At 46.5% G+C, this 15,365-nt stretch overlaps 1 protein-coding gene across 1 annotated transcript in view; it reads left to right on the forward strand.

The window, feature by feature from the left end:
• The window catches only part of SCN8A (sodium voltage-gated channel alpha subunit 8), a 47,353-nt gene that overhangs the window by 1,501 nt on the left and 30,487 nt on the right, over nt 1–15,365 (forward strand). The window contains exons 2-3 of the mRNA XM_042887670.1: nt 7,534–7,863; nt 14,494–14,612. Of these exons, the coding sequence (XP_042743604.1) occupies nt 7,588–7,863; nt 14,494–14,612 (395 nt within the window). The 5' untranslated portion in view covers nt 7,534–7,587. The remainder of the gene's footprint in view (nt 1–7,533; nt 7,864–14,493; nt 14,613–15,365) is intronic.

Below are 15,365 nucleotides of genomic sequence, written 5' to 3' on the forward strand. Positions count from 1 at the left end.
CCCAATGAAAGCAAACTGCACATTCTCAAGCTTTTTTCTACAAAAAATCTGGGTGTCTTCTTCCCCTCCCCACCCCCTTCTTTTTCTGGTGCAAATTCTGCCCAGCTGATGTGGGGGTGGGGAAGCTGGAAGGGATGTTCCATGGCTGCAGATGATCTGAGGTGAAGCCTAAAAGTCTGATGGAAGGGGAATGTGTGCCAGGGGAGACACGGAGGGGTTGTAAGGGGCCGGGGCTTAATTTTGGAGAGATCCCAGCTGTGATAGGTTAACCCACTGCTTGCTTTCCGTGTGTGCTGTGTTGCAGGTGATTGGCATGCGATCGTTTAGGAGTTTCACAGGTGGGGTCTCATCTAGGAGTGCTGGTTGTATTTCTGCTGTGTGTTGGTGTGTAATCTGGTCTTTGTAACACTGCAACATTCCACCCCCAGCGAGAACCCATGACCTGTATGTCCTCATTTCACACTGGGAAGGATTAAATTAGTAGGAGCGAGGGTGTTCTATGAGCCTGATTGCCCCCTCCTACTTGTATCTTTAGCAGCAAAAAGGGAGGAAGTGTTCCATCAATTGTTTTCTTGCTGTTGCTGGCTGACAGTCCGTTTCAGTACTGCTTTGGAGGGAGGGAGACCGCCGGTATTCTTGCGTAGGACTGCTTATTTATCCGTGCCACATGACGGATGCTCGTCTGAAAAGAGATCGAGATCCAGGAGGGGCGATGTGCAGAACGGCGCCCGCCGGGGTCCGCTGCCCCGTCCCGTCGTGGTGCTGGACGGACAGCTCCCGGCGATGGGCTCGGCTGCGGGCGCGGCTCCCGGCCCGGCGTCCGGAGCGGCGGGGCAGAGCCGGGGGAACGACCGCTGGCTGTCGCGGCGGTACTTACGTCAAGTTCCTGAGGCTGCTAAGGGTGTGCAAACGTCCTCCGGTAGGAAGTGACACGAGAGCGGTGAATGGCATGGAGCTGTGTCAGGGGAAGGTCCGGATGGGTGTCAGAAAAGGTTCTTTGCCAGAGGGTGGTGGGCACGGCCCCACGCTGCCAGAGGTCAGGGAGAGTTTGGACTGTGCCCTCAAACATCGGGCTTAGATTTTTGAGTGGTCCTGCACGGAGCCAGGAGTTAGACGTGGTGATCCCTGTGGGTCCAACCTGGGACATTCTGTGGTTCTAGGATGATGTATTTTAGAGTAATAGGCAAGTTGCTATAGGAGCACTCATAGGAGCACTTTGTAAAGGCAGTTATCCATGCAAGCAAAACGTGAGGCCTGTCAGAGCTCAGCTAGGTGTGGTTTCCACCAGCTGTGTGTTTAGATAGTCCACATACTTAGCTTGTGTGATGTTTAAATAAAATGATTGGCAATGAAGGGCTACTTGATCCTTTCTTCCATTACAACGCTTCTACAGTGTCATTCATGCTGAGTGCTGGGGCCTGCATCTGTTACAAATAATTTAACTGGTTATATAAGCTCATATGTACGGCTTATATCCAGATCACGGTACAGATAATGTAACTTGCTCCAGTGAGCAATACTAATTATGTGACTATTTTGTGAACAGAGTTGTAACACTAGGTATACACTAAACAAAAGAAGGAAGAGTGATTGCATGTCACAAGGAATTGAGCATGAGCGTGTTTTCTTATATGCAGTTAAAAGGAGATGAAATAAAATAGAAACAACATCAGTATTGAATGAAAGTGAAGTAGCTCAACTGTCTGAAATATGGTGTCCCCTTTCCTCTGTTGGTTGTTATGTCAGTATTCACTTGTGGGTTTGTTTCATTGGTTTGGTTAGCGTGCATTTGCATTAAAATGAACAGATATGGCCTGATATCTTTGTTGATTCTGAGTATTTTTCAATGACTCGAGAAGCAGTTGGCTTCAGCAGCCATATGTGACTCCTGGGGCATGCAGTGTTCATGTGGTCACAGGGTTTCCATTCACTATTGATCGCCTTCCAACTGAAGCGGCTGCAGCTGTCATTGAAATAAACAAATGCACGGAGATCGATAATTCATCGTTGCGCTTGGAGAAATGGTTTGGATTAAAGATGATGAGGTAAAATAACAGAACAGAAGCTTCAGCATTGAGAACAAGCATGGGAAAAATAATTTAAGAAACCACAGAGAGGAAATTGCATGGCGTGGCTCATGTTGCTGGTAGAGAGCTCGTCTTCCTTTGGTGACCAGTTTGCATTGTGGTTCAGTGACTGAATGATCTGCTTGATCGCTTGCTTGGACTGTGCTGGTGATCTCAGTCCAGCTGATCATAGAAAGATGAATGTGCTGCAGAAAAAAAAAGAAGTGTTAGTTGTCTTTGATGGCAGTTGCACCAAAGAATGGTCAGAAAATCCATTCCTTGGGCGCTCCGCTTACGCCCTGTTATTCTCGTTCAGTGCAGAGTGGACAGTCGCAGCTTTAGTGATTTAAGTGCAGCCTGTGTGATGCATGGGCCCTTCAGCGTGAGAGAAATTCACCTGGATGGGAAAGGCTGTCGAGCCGTAAGGCTGAGCAGCACACGCGCTGTGCCAATGACGTTCTGGCCGTAGCAGGAGGTGAACTTTGTGTTGTTTTCCTAGCGGGATGGCCGTGTTATCAGAGCCAGGAACAGCTGATGGCTGTAGCAAGTGATAATAAGGAAAGGGAAAGACATGAGGAACTGCCAGGCCTGCATGGGTTGTATTCCAGAACGCCGTGGAAATTTTGTGATCTATGTTGTGTAAGGGCGGAGGACTGGACAAGGGTTTGTTTATTCTCCTTCCTCCCGTGTTTGCACTGTTTTTAATTGTGCTCTTCGAGCTCTCCGCAGCCCTAAGTGGATTCCTCCAAAATTGTTGTAAAAAAACAAGTTGCCTTTCTGCCTTTCTGTTTTATGGGTCACTTATAGGCTGGAAGGATTGTGAGAGGAATCAGATTTTGCTCTTCTGAGCAGCTGAGTCTTCACAATTACACCATGGCTATTTTGAACGATTCTCTCTTCAGACGTTGGGCTTTGGAAAGGGGAAGCCAAAATGCTGTGTGTGAGCTGGCGTAGCTTGCCCTGATCCCCGGATTCCTCAGTGAGGTTGGTGATAAATGCAAGTCAGCTTTGAGTAACGTCTAACAGAGGGAACTGGTTCTGCTATTTTTAGTTCTTGTAACTCACTAGGAGACAGTAAAGGAGTCATAACCCTCCTGATAGGCACCGAAAAGCCCGCAGCACTCGATCTGTTTTTTCAGTAGTGCTTCTGTAAATGCTAGGACCAGCATTTCTTCAGACGTTTTTTTCTGTAGCGTTTGGTGCTGCACTCCTCTCCCCTCCCTGTGTTTCCGTTCCTTTTTGACCTTTAGTTGTGTGCATTCAGCTTCGGTTCAGTCGCTGTTCCAAGAGCATCGCCTCTCTCCTGCTCTGTCTGGAGTCCTCCCTTGAACACGGCTTGGACTCGAGCACATGGGAAACCCCTGCAACGTTCAACATAGGGTGGGGAGAGCCACCGGCAGCACGGCGATAAATGCTGCTCGATAGTGAAAGCATTCCTTTTTTCCTTCCACCTTACAGCATCAAGCATCACATGATGCCTTTCCAAGGGAGAGGCTTCCTCCCGCATCGCAGCCGGTTGTGCTGCCTTTCATTGATAAAATTGGCCTGCTCCAGGCTCTCGGAATCCACTGCAGATGGAAGAGATCTGCGAGTCCCTTGGAAGGCTGTTTGCAGCCACGCGTTTTTCTCGTGCATCCATGGTTTGGTTTGGGGCTTTTTAGGCCCTCGTGCAGAAGAATTTCAGAGGGCTTTGCATCAGCACGGTGCTTTCCTTCCTGCCCCAGCACTGCGTGTTCAGTTCCAATCCATGTGCGTCTATGTGGGTTACATAAAACCTCCTGTGGAAGGACTTGCTCTCTGGGGGGATGGAAGTCGGACTGCAAATGACTGAATCTTGCAAATTAATAAGTGAAGAAATGTATTAAAGCGAAGATACTGCCTCAAAAGTGTTTTTTTAATTTCTTTTGACAATTAGCTTGAATAATTTATTAGAGTATTTCATAATGTACCAGTAAACGGACTGCTGGGAACATTTATAAGAAATAATTGTCTTCTTGGTAATTGGGCACCACAGTGCGGCATTTTCTTTGCTGGTGTAAAATCTTTGGTCTGTGAAGCACGTGCTGTTCTGAGCACTGAGCTCCAGGCGCACAGGGTGAATTTTGGGGTGCACGGTGATGTGATTCCGTTCCCAAAGCAGCCACCCAGCGCTCAGTGCAGCACTCACCTCTGTGTCACAGCTTCCCATGGGTTGGGTGTCCCAAGTGCTTCTCCTGTTGCACGTTGAAGAATCGATGGGAAGAATGTGTTTGGCCAAAACAAACTCTGCTGAGCTGGTGGCACGGCTGTGTACTTTGAGTATATGATGGTGAGCGTGGAAAATGTGGTGGGAATGCGTAGCTAGAGGCATTTCAATGTATTGATCTGTGTGATTTTTGTAACAACATCGAGTCCCTGAAGGATCCTGGCGGTTCTGTCGCTGTGCACTGAGTAAAGATGAGGGTCAGATGTTGGCTGTGGGAGCTGCAGAGCCTGACTCGTCGTTGTGAGGGTATAAAACACGATGCCATCAACTCCGAAAATGGGTCTTTGGGTTTAAAGAACTGAATGAGCGTTCCATTCCCATCCTTTCGGTTTACATCCCAGTTTTGTCCGTTCTCTTAGCATGGGCTGATTTCCTGGGGAAACAAATGAAATCAGGGTAGGCAGAACTTCCCAAGGAATGGGAATGCTGAATTGCTGGTGTGTAGCGATATCCAGGAACAAATCCCAACGACAAAGCAACAAAGGCAAGCAGAGCAGAAGAGACTGCAGCCACGCAGAATGAGCACAAATAGCACAAAGTGATCCTATAGCCGAGTTTGTCCGAATAACATCGGAGCGTCTCGTGCTTTATTCATGGGCAGAACGCCTTCCGAGGACGGGAAGGATTTGCAGCAGTGCCCCGGGGGTGGGGAGAGTTGTGATGTTTTTGGCCAAGATGCGAAGCAACGTCGGATCTGAGAGACTTTGAGGTTTGCCTTATGGGAAGGAGAGCTTTCCGTGTCAAATATTGAGGGACTCGAGGAGTGAGAGACCTTTACTGTCACTCTCATCCTATAGGAGGAGTCTGCTTTGGTATACAAGGCTTTTTTGTTGTTGTTTTTAAGTTCAAATGATCACTTACCGTATTATCATATTATTTGCTTGCTTCCATTCGCTGGTTGTGTCATTGCACATACAGATCAGGCATTCATTTGTGCCTTTTTTTTTTTCTCCCCCATTTTTTATGCTCCTGTGTCCCTGAGCTACTTTGGTTTCTAAATTCAGGCCTTGCATATTTATCTGTGCCATTCAATTAGACCACATCCCCAATGCTGCTGTATAGTTTCACAGTATGTGGGAAATTTGGTAATTAAATGCATGCAAATACTGCGAGAATAGAATAAATTAATTTTTTTCCTTAATATCAGTGGGGCGTTTTGTGATGCTTCTAGCAGTAACACAACCAAGATGCTGGCATTTCTTCCTTCTTCTTGCCTTGCTTTTATTGCATTTACTCCACAAATGTCTGGTCAAATTTAAATGAGAAGAATCCCAGCCCCAGCTGCACTGTGTGTTTCCATGAGGAGTAAGATCTGTACTTCACTTCTTTGGATCTGCAAATAAGCTCCTGTTGGAAATGCTGCTTGTTGAAATTCTGCACATGTGGGGCAGCTTTAGGTTGGCATGCAGCGTACAAAAAAGGTGCAAATGCCATTGTCATGGCTGGAGTGAAGCCGTTGCAAGGAATAACCTGCAGTCACACGCGAGGACCCTTTGCAGCGGTGGTTCCAGTTATTGGGGAAACCCCAGGTGCTTTATTAAAGGTTGGATGGGATCTCCAGGTGTTTTAACAGAGAGAACTTTAACATTTCAGAGCTGTGTTGATTTGTGAAGTCTGTTGAGGTTCCCAGCAAGCTGTGAGTCTCGGTTTTGGGGTACGTGTGCCCATTGCTGAAGCTGGGCAATGTGTCCCAGCCCATCCACAGGGACAGGAGCATGGCGCCATGTTGGCGCTCTCTGCATTCCCCCTTTAATTCAGAATGCTCTTTCAAACCAAGGCATGAAGAGGCCACTGGTGGCCCAACTTTGTGCAGAAATAGCTGAATTTTAATGGCTCGGTTCTACAGTGCAGTTTTCGTGGAATTTGAAAGTCATTTTTCTACCAGAGGTGCGGGAGCTTTGATGCATGTTTTGATGCAGTGTGTTAGAATGAAAGGCCGTGTTACTTGTGGTCTTTTCTCCTTTGTTAGGGGCCCTAATCCCGCGCAGTGTTTGGGCTCTTTCTGTGCCATGTGCTGGTGTTTTGTTGCTGCTCTACAGCCCTCGGCTGCTTTGCATGCGGGTTCCTCCCCGAAGGCAGCAGCCCGGTGTTCCTGCAGCACTGCAGTGTGTTGCATCAGTGCAGGCTCTCAGTGATTCCTCGGCTCTCTTGGCCTCTTCCTGTGGTGTGAAGAGCCCGAAGTGGGAGCACCGTCAGAATTGCAATGTGTTCTCCTTGCTGGGTCTCCAGCAAAAGCTTGGCAAAAGGTGCAGAGCTGCAGAGGGTTTGTAGGCGGGCTGGATTCAGATGAACGTCCCAGCAGCTTTTCTCTCGCAGGAGGAGAAAGCAAGGTGCTCTCTGTAGGGACAGTGTGAAGCCCTGTGCAATGTCCGTGCTGTTTTACAGGCTGGAAGCTCTGTGAGCCCATCCTCAGCTGCTGCCTTCCCTTCTCCTTGTGCTCTGTGCCATGGAGAAGAACTCACTCGTGTTGCATCTGAAAGAGGACTCTGTATTTAACCCACATAGTATGGAAGCTTAGTTTTCAGCAATTAATACTGTACTTGACGAAAGCCTTTAAGTTAATTTCATTCTTAGGCCTGAAATTCACAGAAAACCTGAAAAGTTGTATGCAAATAGCTATGTAAAATAGATTTTCTGTTTTATGAATATTAATTCAATACGAGTGCTGCCCAAGGTCCTGAAGCTGCATAACGAGAGCTCCCCGGCTCATCGATCCCAACAACTTCAGGAAGGAAATCTTCCAGAAAACCTCTCCTAATCTGTGATAACGTGGGGTGGGGCAGGAAGGGCCATTTTAGTCAAAGCTCTGGAGTTGTAGTTTTGGTTGAAAGAGCCTCAGTTCTGTGCCTCTTGGCTGCCGGGCTCTCAGAGAAGCCTGACCCCAAGGGGTTCCTCTGGGTGTGCTGGGAGGAGTGCTTTGCTGAAGGCCTTGTTAGCAGGAAGGTGGTAACGCCTGGCCCCTTCCAACGTGATGGAGCACCTCATGCTGACCCTGGAACAGAGCCGAGTTGGGTTTTGTGTCTAATAATCTGTTTGCTAGAGAGCATTGGCTAGTAATGAGTAGAGAGCAATGGCCCCAGCCCTGAGAGCTCCCTGTAGGTTGCGTGGGGATGGAAACCCAGCGGTGCTTGCTGAGCACCTGCAGACTTTTGGGTCCTTGCTGTTTGTCGTCCTGTTTTTACCACCGCTGACTGTTCTGCCTGTGCTCTTTGTCCCATGCAGAGCTGACCTGTCCGGGCTGCAACATCACTAAAGAAGCTGCTGCAGGATGAAAAGATGGCAGCACGGCTGCTCGCACCACCAGGCCCTGATAGTTTTAAACCTTTCACTCCGGAGTCTCTGGCTAACATTGAGAAACGCATTGCAGAAGAAAAAAAGAAGAAGCGTCCAAAGCAAGACAGCAGCCATCGCGACGACGATGAAGACAGCAAACCAAAACCAAACAGTGACCTTGAGGCGGGGAAGAATTTGCCTTTCATCTATGGGGACATCCCTAAAGGCCTGGTTGCTGTACCACTGGAGGACTTTGACCCTTATTATATGACCCAGAAAGTGAGTCTGCAAGAAAGAAGTCTCTAAACCGCCTTTCTCGTAGGAGGTTGCAGGTTTGGGTATGGTTTAAAGAGAAGACAAAGAATGGAGTCTTTGGATGGGGCTTTTTTGTTACTGTTATCTGTCCTTTTCTTTTCTTGAATGTTAACGGTATTTCTCTTGTGCTTCATGCACCTTTGGAGCACTGACTGCATCCAGCTAAGATAGAGATGATCAGTCTGTAAGCACCTGCTTGGATAGAAACAGCAGAACAAGGTCTGGAAACTAAAAATAGACAAAGTTGTGCTAATGTGCCAGTTTTAACCATGAGGGCAATGAGAAGAATTATAACTGAGGGGGAATGGTAAACGTTTCAAGTGCAGAAATCGTTTTGAAGTTGATCATAACGAAACAGTGGTACAACAAATTGTGACCAAAAAAGGAAAGAAAAAAAAAAAAAAAAAAAAAAAGTGAGATAACTTGTTTAAATTGCTTTCATTCTCAGAATTTTTATTATTTTTTTAATTGTGGAATTAAGGTGATATGGCAGGAGACATTTGATGGTGCTGAAATGTGTTAAGAGATGAAGTGGTGTCATTGAGGGAAGTGGTGAGTAAGCAAACGCTGCTGGAAACGGAGGGGGGAATTTCCTGGTGAAGGAAGAGTGAAGGTTGGGCGACTTAAAACTGAGCTTCTTCTCTGCTCTTTAATTGCACTGCTTTCTTTGATAGAGATTTACTTTGAATAAGCTGGGATAATATAGAGAAAGAAAGACGGCGTGCAGGACAGCTGTATGTGAGACAGCTTTGTGGTCGTGCAAAACTTGGATAATGTGGCTGTCATAAAATCAGTAAGCTGGCCAGGGTAGCAAAATATGTCATGACTTTGTGTTGGAGCAGTCACTTCTTGACACACTTGGAGGTGATCCTGCGGCTCACAGGGCAACGATGGCATGAAGTCGACTGAATTTGGCCGCTGAAGTTTAGAATAATTAATTCTCCTCTAGGTTTGCACTCCAGTGCTCATTTGTTTTGTTAGCGGTGCTAAAAGAACAGGTACCAAAGTAGGATGGTGTGTTAAGTGGAAAATGAATTACATTGGTGTGGAGAAGATGTATTGACGACGGGTGTTGTTGGTGCGAAGGAAGCTTATGCTATCCCTCAGAAACATTTTCTCTTTATTAAGCAAATATTTTCTCATTATTAAACAAATCTGTTGTTGCCTGGCTCTGGTGTGGGCAGGCTGTGAAACACACGGTTCCCAGGATCCCCGGCTGTGGCTGGCCACTTGCACCCCGCCACGTTGGGAACTGGGAAATGTCACTGCGAATCCAACAAGGAATGGTTTGTAGGTGTGTGTTGGAGGATCAAGCAGTCTTCCTTCTAGCTAGAAACAGAAAGCATTGCTCAGCGGGCAGTAAGTAGCACCTGGAGCACTGGGCAAAGGCTTGGTTGTCTTTGGTTCCACCAGAAATAGGCGATGGGTTGAGCACCGTTGGCCCGCGTGCTTTCTTGGTCGTCAGATTTGCCTCCAAACGCAGCGCTCTTGATAAATCTCCCAGTTTTAGGAAAACTGAGGCACATCCCCAATTCCAGAGGCATCTGCTGTGCCTCCAGAAGAGCCGTGCCTTTCTGCATGGAGATGCTCACCAGGTTTCTGCTCGCCGCGGAGCCGCTGCAGATGGAGGGAAGGTTCTGGAGGATGGAGCATCCCACCTCCTCCTTGCTGCTCTGCAAAAAAGAGCCTCGCTCGCCCCGCAAACACCAGATTAACATTTTGCTGGCTTTCTTGCTTTTGCATCCGCTTCAGGATGGCAAGAACTTAGGTACGTGTTCCTTCTTTGCTGCTTCAAATAGTCAGTGACTTCCCACAAGGAATTTTTTAGGGCCATTAAAAAAGGCCCTTCTCTGAATCATCAGGAATTGTGAATCTGCCTGAATCATGGGAAGTTTTCCAAGAGATTTTTTTTTGTTTCTCCTCCTCTCTAGCATTTGCCAGAAAGGTTTGCATCATAGGTCTTTTCTTTTAAAGCAAGATGTACAGCATGCATAGGAACAAGTCAGCTGGTTACTTTTCCTTGCAGTAGGGCACAGTGATCTTGGTTTAGCTAAAGAAACCGAAGCTGCATTTTAACTGGCAAGCTGAACTTCCCAGTGTTTTTGTCTGAGCTGCTTTGTTTTCCTCTGCTCAGTTTCTTTGCTTTGCGTAGTGGGAGCAATGACTCCTGGTAGGATCAGAAAAATCCATTTGCTCACAGGTACCCATTTATGGAGCTCAGGTAGCTCCTTTTTGTCTTCCTGTAACTGCCAGAGAGAAATTCTTCCCTGGGCCCTTGTTTTGCCAAATAATGATCACCTTCCAATTCCTGGTGTGAAGCACATGGTAGAAGCATGACTTGCCCATGAAAAATTTCAGTTAAAAAGCAAAAACTCGCACATGAACTTCCTTGTTTAAATGTACAAATGGCATTCAGAGAACACACCAATGTGAGCATCCATGGCAGTGAAAGCAAACCAGCTGATTGCCATGAAGAGCCGAGATGGAATTTGTGCGTTTTCCTATTGCCAGCTCAGTTCAAACGCCTTCTGCCCTAGTAAGTCTTGGGCGTTTCTTGTGAGCGGTTTGGATGCCCTTGGATGGAAGATATTTGTAAAAGAATCTGTGATCTCCTGCAGTGGGAAGAAGAACTTGTCACTTAATTGCATCGTCTTTCTTGTGCTCTTGAGCCACGGGGCAGAATGGGGAGAAATGGGAGATTCCCCAGTTCAATGTGTACCACAGAGCTGAACATTCTTCAGTGCTTGCTTGTGCAAGAGTTAAGGTCGCCGTCCTCTTATTTCTGCGAACTTATTTCTCATTTTTCATATTTTCCCTTTTTTTTTAGGCCTCTCTTTCTTTCTCTTCAATTTAAAGGTTGGCTGTCGTTCCTTCTAAACAATTTCCTGCCTCTTCCTTTCCGCGGAATGTGGCTTTGGCCAGACTGTGGCCTCTCTCCTTCAGTAACTTCCATCCATGTTGCTTGGTGAATCTCTTTCCTGCTTGCTGCAGAGCAAGGTGAAGGGTTCAGATGCTTCGGCAGTTGTTCCATTTAGGAGGCAGTAGAAGGTCCTACATATTCTGCAAGCGATTGGGTTGGCTTCAGTGGAAAAATCAACCTTGGGTTTGTAGAAAACTGTTTTCCCACTAGAGTGGGATTGCCAGAGGTCACCTATATCTTGCAGATGGACACCTGAGGATCCTGCTCGCAGGTACGTGCCAATGGAGTGACTTGCAACTTCATCAAGTCACATGCATCGTTTGGAAACAGGCCCTCCAGCCCAGAATGTCACCTTGAGGGTGTGGAACTGGGAAAATGACAGGGATGAGAGCAGGCAGCGTGGGAGAGGCATTTGTGTAGCATGTGCTTCAAGAGCCTCCACTTAGGACTTCTCTGTGGCCCCATGAAGGCATGCCGTTACTGAGCTTCGTGAGCATCTCAAGGAAGGAACAGAGGGAAGAAGTGGAAGGTTGGGGCCACCTCAAAAATCAGGCTTTTAATTTCATTTCCAAGAGCCTTTTCCAGGACTTGGTGCCTAGCGGTGTTTTTTCTCCGCTCCATCTCTCCAGTAGGCTCAAAAGGCGCAGGAATGGGAGGTGAGAGAATCTCAGCTGCGATGGGTGGAAGGCAGCAGCATCCCTTCTGCTTCTGAGATGGAATGAGTTTTGTTACGTAGACAGACTGTAGTGCTCTTAAATTTCAGTATCTCTAGATATTGCATGTTGAGCGCTGCTCATTTTCTTAAATGCATCTTTTTTGGATTTTTATTTGATAAATTTCAATAAGATGTGATGTGTTTTTCCTATACTGGGCTGCAAACAAGAGGTTAAAATGAGCAGAACGTGGCAGACAATTCTTTTCCCCTACTCTACAAACAATTTTTCGTCATTTTTGTAGGGATGGAAAGATGTTTTCCGTATCAGAAAGTACAACTTGATGAGCCAAAAGCAGACTTAAATATGGATGTAAAATATTATTCAATTCTTTGTGCATATATACGTATATATAAAATATTCTTCCAACATTCAGGGTGCTGGAGTTCCCTGTAAATCCATCTTGGAAATAGCTGTGTTAGAGGAACTTGCTCAGATTGCTTTCAGAACGTCTCTGCTCTCTTCTGCTTTGCGTTGGGAGGAAGGCAGTCGTCATGTTACCACTGCAGGAATGTGGTTCCATATGTTCATGTGCTGTTCATAAAGCTGTTTTCTTCTTCAGCCTTCTGCCCACTCCTCCTCACTGTTCAGCCATTACAGAAGTGCTTAATGTGAAACCAGCATGAAGCAGGATTAGTCTAAATCTTTGTATATCTGGAGTTCTTTTTGCCATCGCTCGATCCCTTCCATCATACTCTCCAGCATAGCTTCTTTCGGGCACTATTTTGCAAATAATTTCAGAGACAACTTGACTTTTGTGATATTACTTCTTCTATACAAGAAACGTTTTAAGCTTTTTAGAACCAGTGTGAAAACCAATGTGTCCAACCAGTTGGACGTCCAACCAATGGGATTTCCAGCCCATGTTAAGAAAGCTGAATTGGGCAGAATCTTTTTACAACTCTTTAACATCAAGCAGAGACTTTTGGAAGTTCAGCCAGGCTTTGTCTCTTAAAAGAAGACTGCAAAATGCCTTTTTCCAGGCATCGCCTTTCTCTTGAGTTTTATGCTTTGCCTCAGCAGATCTTAAAAGAGCTTAAGGATGTTCTTGGACCCAAACCAGAGAACGTTTTAAAAGCGTGCAGCCATTTTGAAATTGACTTTTAATATGTCAGCAGCATACAGAAGAACGAAGACAAGATTTTAAATTGCCAAATGCGTTTTGGCTTTTGTGCCCATCGTTCTATTTAGAAGGCCAAGTGGAGATTTACCCAGGATTTTATAGGATACACCTGGGAGATCTTGGAAGCACCGGAATCGATGAGCAGACTGGAATGCACCAGGCTACTGAAAGGCCCAGTTTTGGTGAGCTCTCTAAGCAGTAAGTCCCATGAGTTCTCCAAAGAGAGAAATTTGGCCAGGGCACGGAAGAGAAAACACAGAATGGCCTCATGGAAGGTCATGCAACAGGAGAGGGACCAAGCTGGCAAGCAGAATGTGGAGTTCATGTGCGGTGCGCAGTCGCTGATCCCTGGACAGCTTGTGTTACCAACAGGCTGTGCCAAATTTCTGGCTCGTTCCTCGTGAAATGGCTTTTGCAAACGTGTGTGACCCTCAGCACGGAGCTGCTTGCGTCTGCTTCCCGTTGAGCCTGGCTTGCTCTTCCAGCTCTGAGCGCTGAGTCTTGGCAGGGCTCACATCCGCGGTGCAGCATGCGTCGGTCTCCAGGTGAGGAGTGGGTTTGCTTTGGGCTTGCAGGTCGGAGTGCTGTTGCACACTGATCCCCCCACGTAGAATGGAGGCAGAATGGAGCTCGCCCATCTCACACAACCATTGCACGGCGACTTCCAGGATTTTCTGTCTTTGCCCGCAGGATTTTCAGCACAATCGCGCTGGAGATTTCATTCCTTTTAAAACCAGCAGTGTTGGGAGTTAATGTTGTGTTAGGGCTACAAGTGGAGCTTGTGAGCGTGTGGTGGGCGTCCCCTCTGAATCCGGGGATGAGAGGAGATTTAAGGTTAAGTGTTGGGTGAGCCGTGATGAGTTGGCTGTGCTGGGTCTTAAAACCGAGATGCCCTTGAGCGCCCTGTAATCAGCAGCTTTGAAAAGCTTCTGGCCTTTTATAATATTCCTACGTGTCAAGGTAATCTGCTCATTAATTCTTCATGCTGCAATTTAGGAGCTCTCTAAAGTTGTCTCTAAAGCGCTCTTTGTTGGGAGATGCATTAGTGGTTGTGCTAACTAATACTTCTCACTTAGCATGGAACCACAGTCTGATTTTCTCTTCCTTCTCAAATAATTCACCTCTCAGTGGCCTAATTTACCCAAATGAGCTGAAACATGTTGTTTCCCTTATGAGGAGGGAGATGACAAACCTCTGAAGATCGATGCTCCTGGGGGAGCGCAACGGCTGCGTGGGCAGAGAGCCCCCATGGGTTCCCCTCTGTAGGCCATTGGGAGCCCAGATTCACTAATTTTCACTCGTGGTCACTAATTAACAGCAGTAAGAGCACGTGGCGACGACTTGGGGGCTTGTGCTCTCCTGGCAGGTAAGGTTTGATAGTGGTTGCAGGGTGTGGGAAGGAGGCACAACCCCAGCTGCTGCCCCACAAGGATGGGCTCGTGCGCGGGGCTGTGGCTTGAGAGCTGCTGCTTCTGCAATGACATTTGTGATCCTTGGGCCTTGGTTTTTATGTATTGGATAGGGGTAGTGCTTCTGCCCTGTTGGATGGAGATATGTGCTCCTGGATGGGAGATGTTCCTTCTGCTGTCTGTAGTGCCTAGCAGAACGGGTGGCTTGGAGTGGAATCATTCATGATGTGCTGGTGGGTTTATTTCACCCTAACGGGAGCTTCTTACAGGAGATCATCGTTTAAAAACACAGAAAACGCAGGATTTTCTTTACCATAAAAGTTGTTGGTCTTTTCTTTGTGCTGTTCATGCTTCGATTTTCATGCATTAACTCTTTCTCTCTCTCTCTTTTTTCTTTCTTTCTTCCTTTCTTTCTTTCTCTCTCTGCAGACCTTTGTAGTACTAAACAGAGGGAAAACACTCTTCCGATTTAGTGCCACACCTGCCTTGTACATTTTAAGTCCTTTTAATCTGTTTAGAAGAATAGCTATTAAAATTTTGATACATTCATATCCTTTTTACTGCTGTGGTATTTTTGTCTTTATTGGTTAAAAGATCTCTTGCCTATTGTCTTATTGCTCAATTCAATCATTATTTATTAACTACGCTTCTAGAGGAGTTGGGTTTGTTATGAATGAAGAAGCACAGGCTTTTAGTCAAATCCAATCAAGTAAATGTTTAATTTATGCATTCCTTGCTAAATTGTGCCTTTCTGTGTCCACTCCACCATCAATATGTGGATGTTGCTCAGTTGGGCATGGCGGCCAAGGGTTGACGGTTGGACTGGATGATCCTAAGAGGACTTTCTGACATTGATGACTCTACGAGTGGGCATTCTGACGGGTGGGTTGGGGTTGGACTTAGAGCTCTTTTCCAACCTTAATGACTCTAGGATCCTAAGCATTGGAAGAAACAGCTGTGAGGTTGTGTTCTGCATGAAGAGCAGTTGAGCTTTAACTAGCTGCTGGAATGGTTAAATAGAATTAATATTCGGAGAAGGAGCCAAAGACACTTTATGTGCAATTAGATACCAACTAATTTCCTGCTCCTTTGACAACTCTTAAACCTCCTTCTAACGGGAAAGCTCGTCCAAAATGCTCTGCTGCTGGGCTCCAAGTGCTCTGAAACATCACCTGCATGTTCTACTAGGAGAGGAGGCACAGAGCAGCATTGGATGGGATGCACTGCCGTGTTTGGTGGTTTATTTTCAGAAGGTGACAGTAAAACGCATCTATGAAAGCACCTTCATTAGTTGCTTTAGG

The sequence above is a fragment of the Lagopus leucura genome, unplaced genomic scaffold, assembly GCF_019238085.1.
Source record: "Lagopus leucura isolate 7727_CA_CO unplaced genomic scaffold, USGS_WTPT01 Super-Scaffold_100103, whole genome shotgun sequence".
Taxonomy (NCBI): Eukaryota; Metazoa; Chordata; class Aves; order Galliformes; family Phasianidae; genus Lagopus; species Lagopus leucura.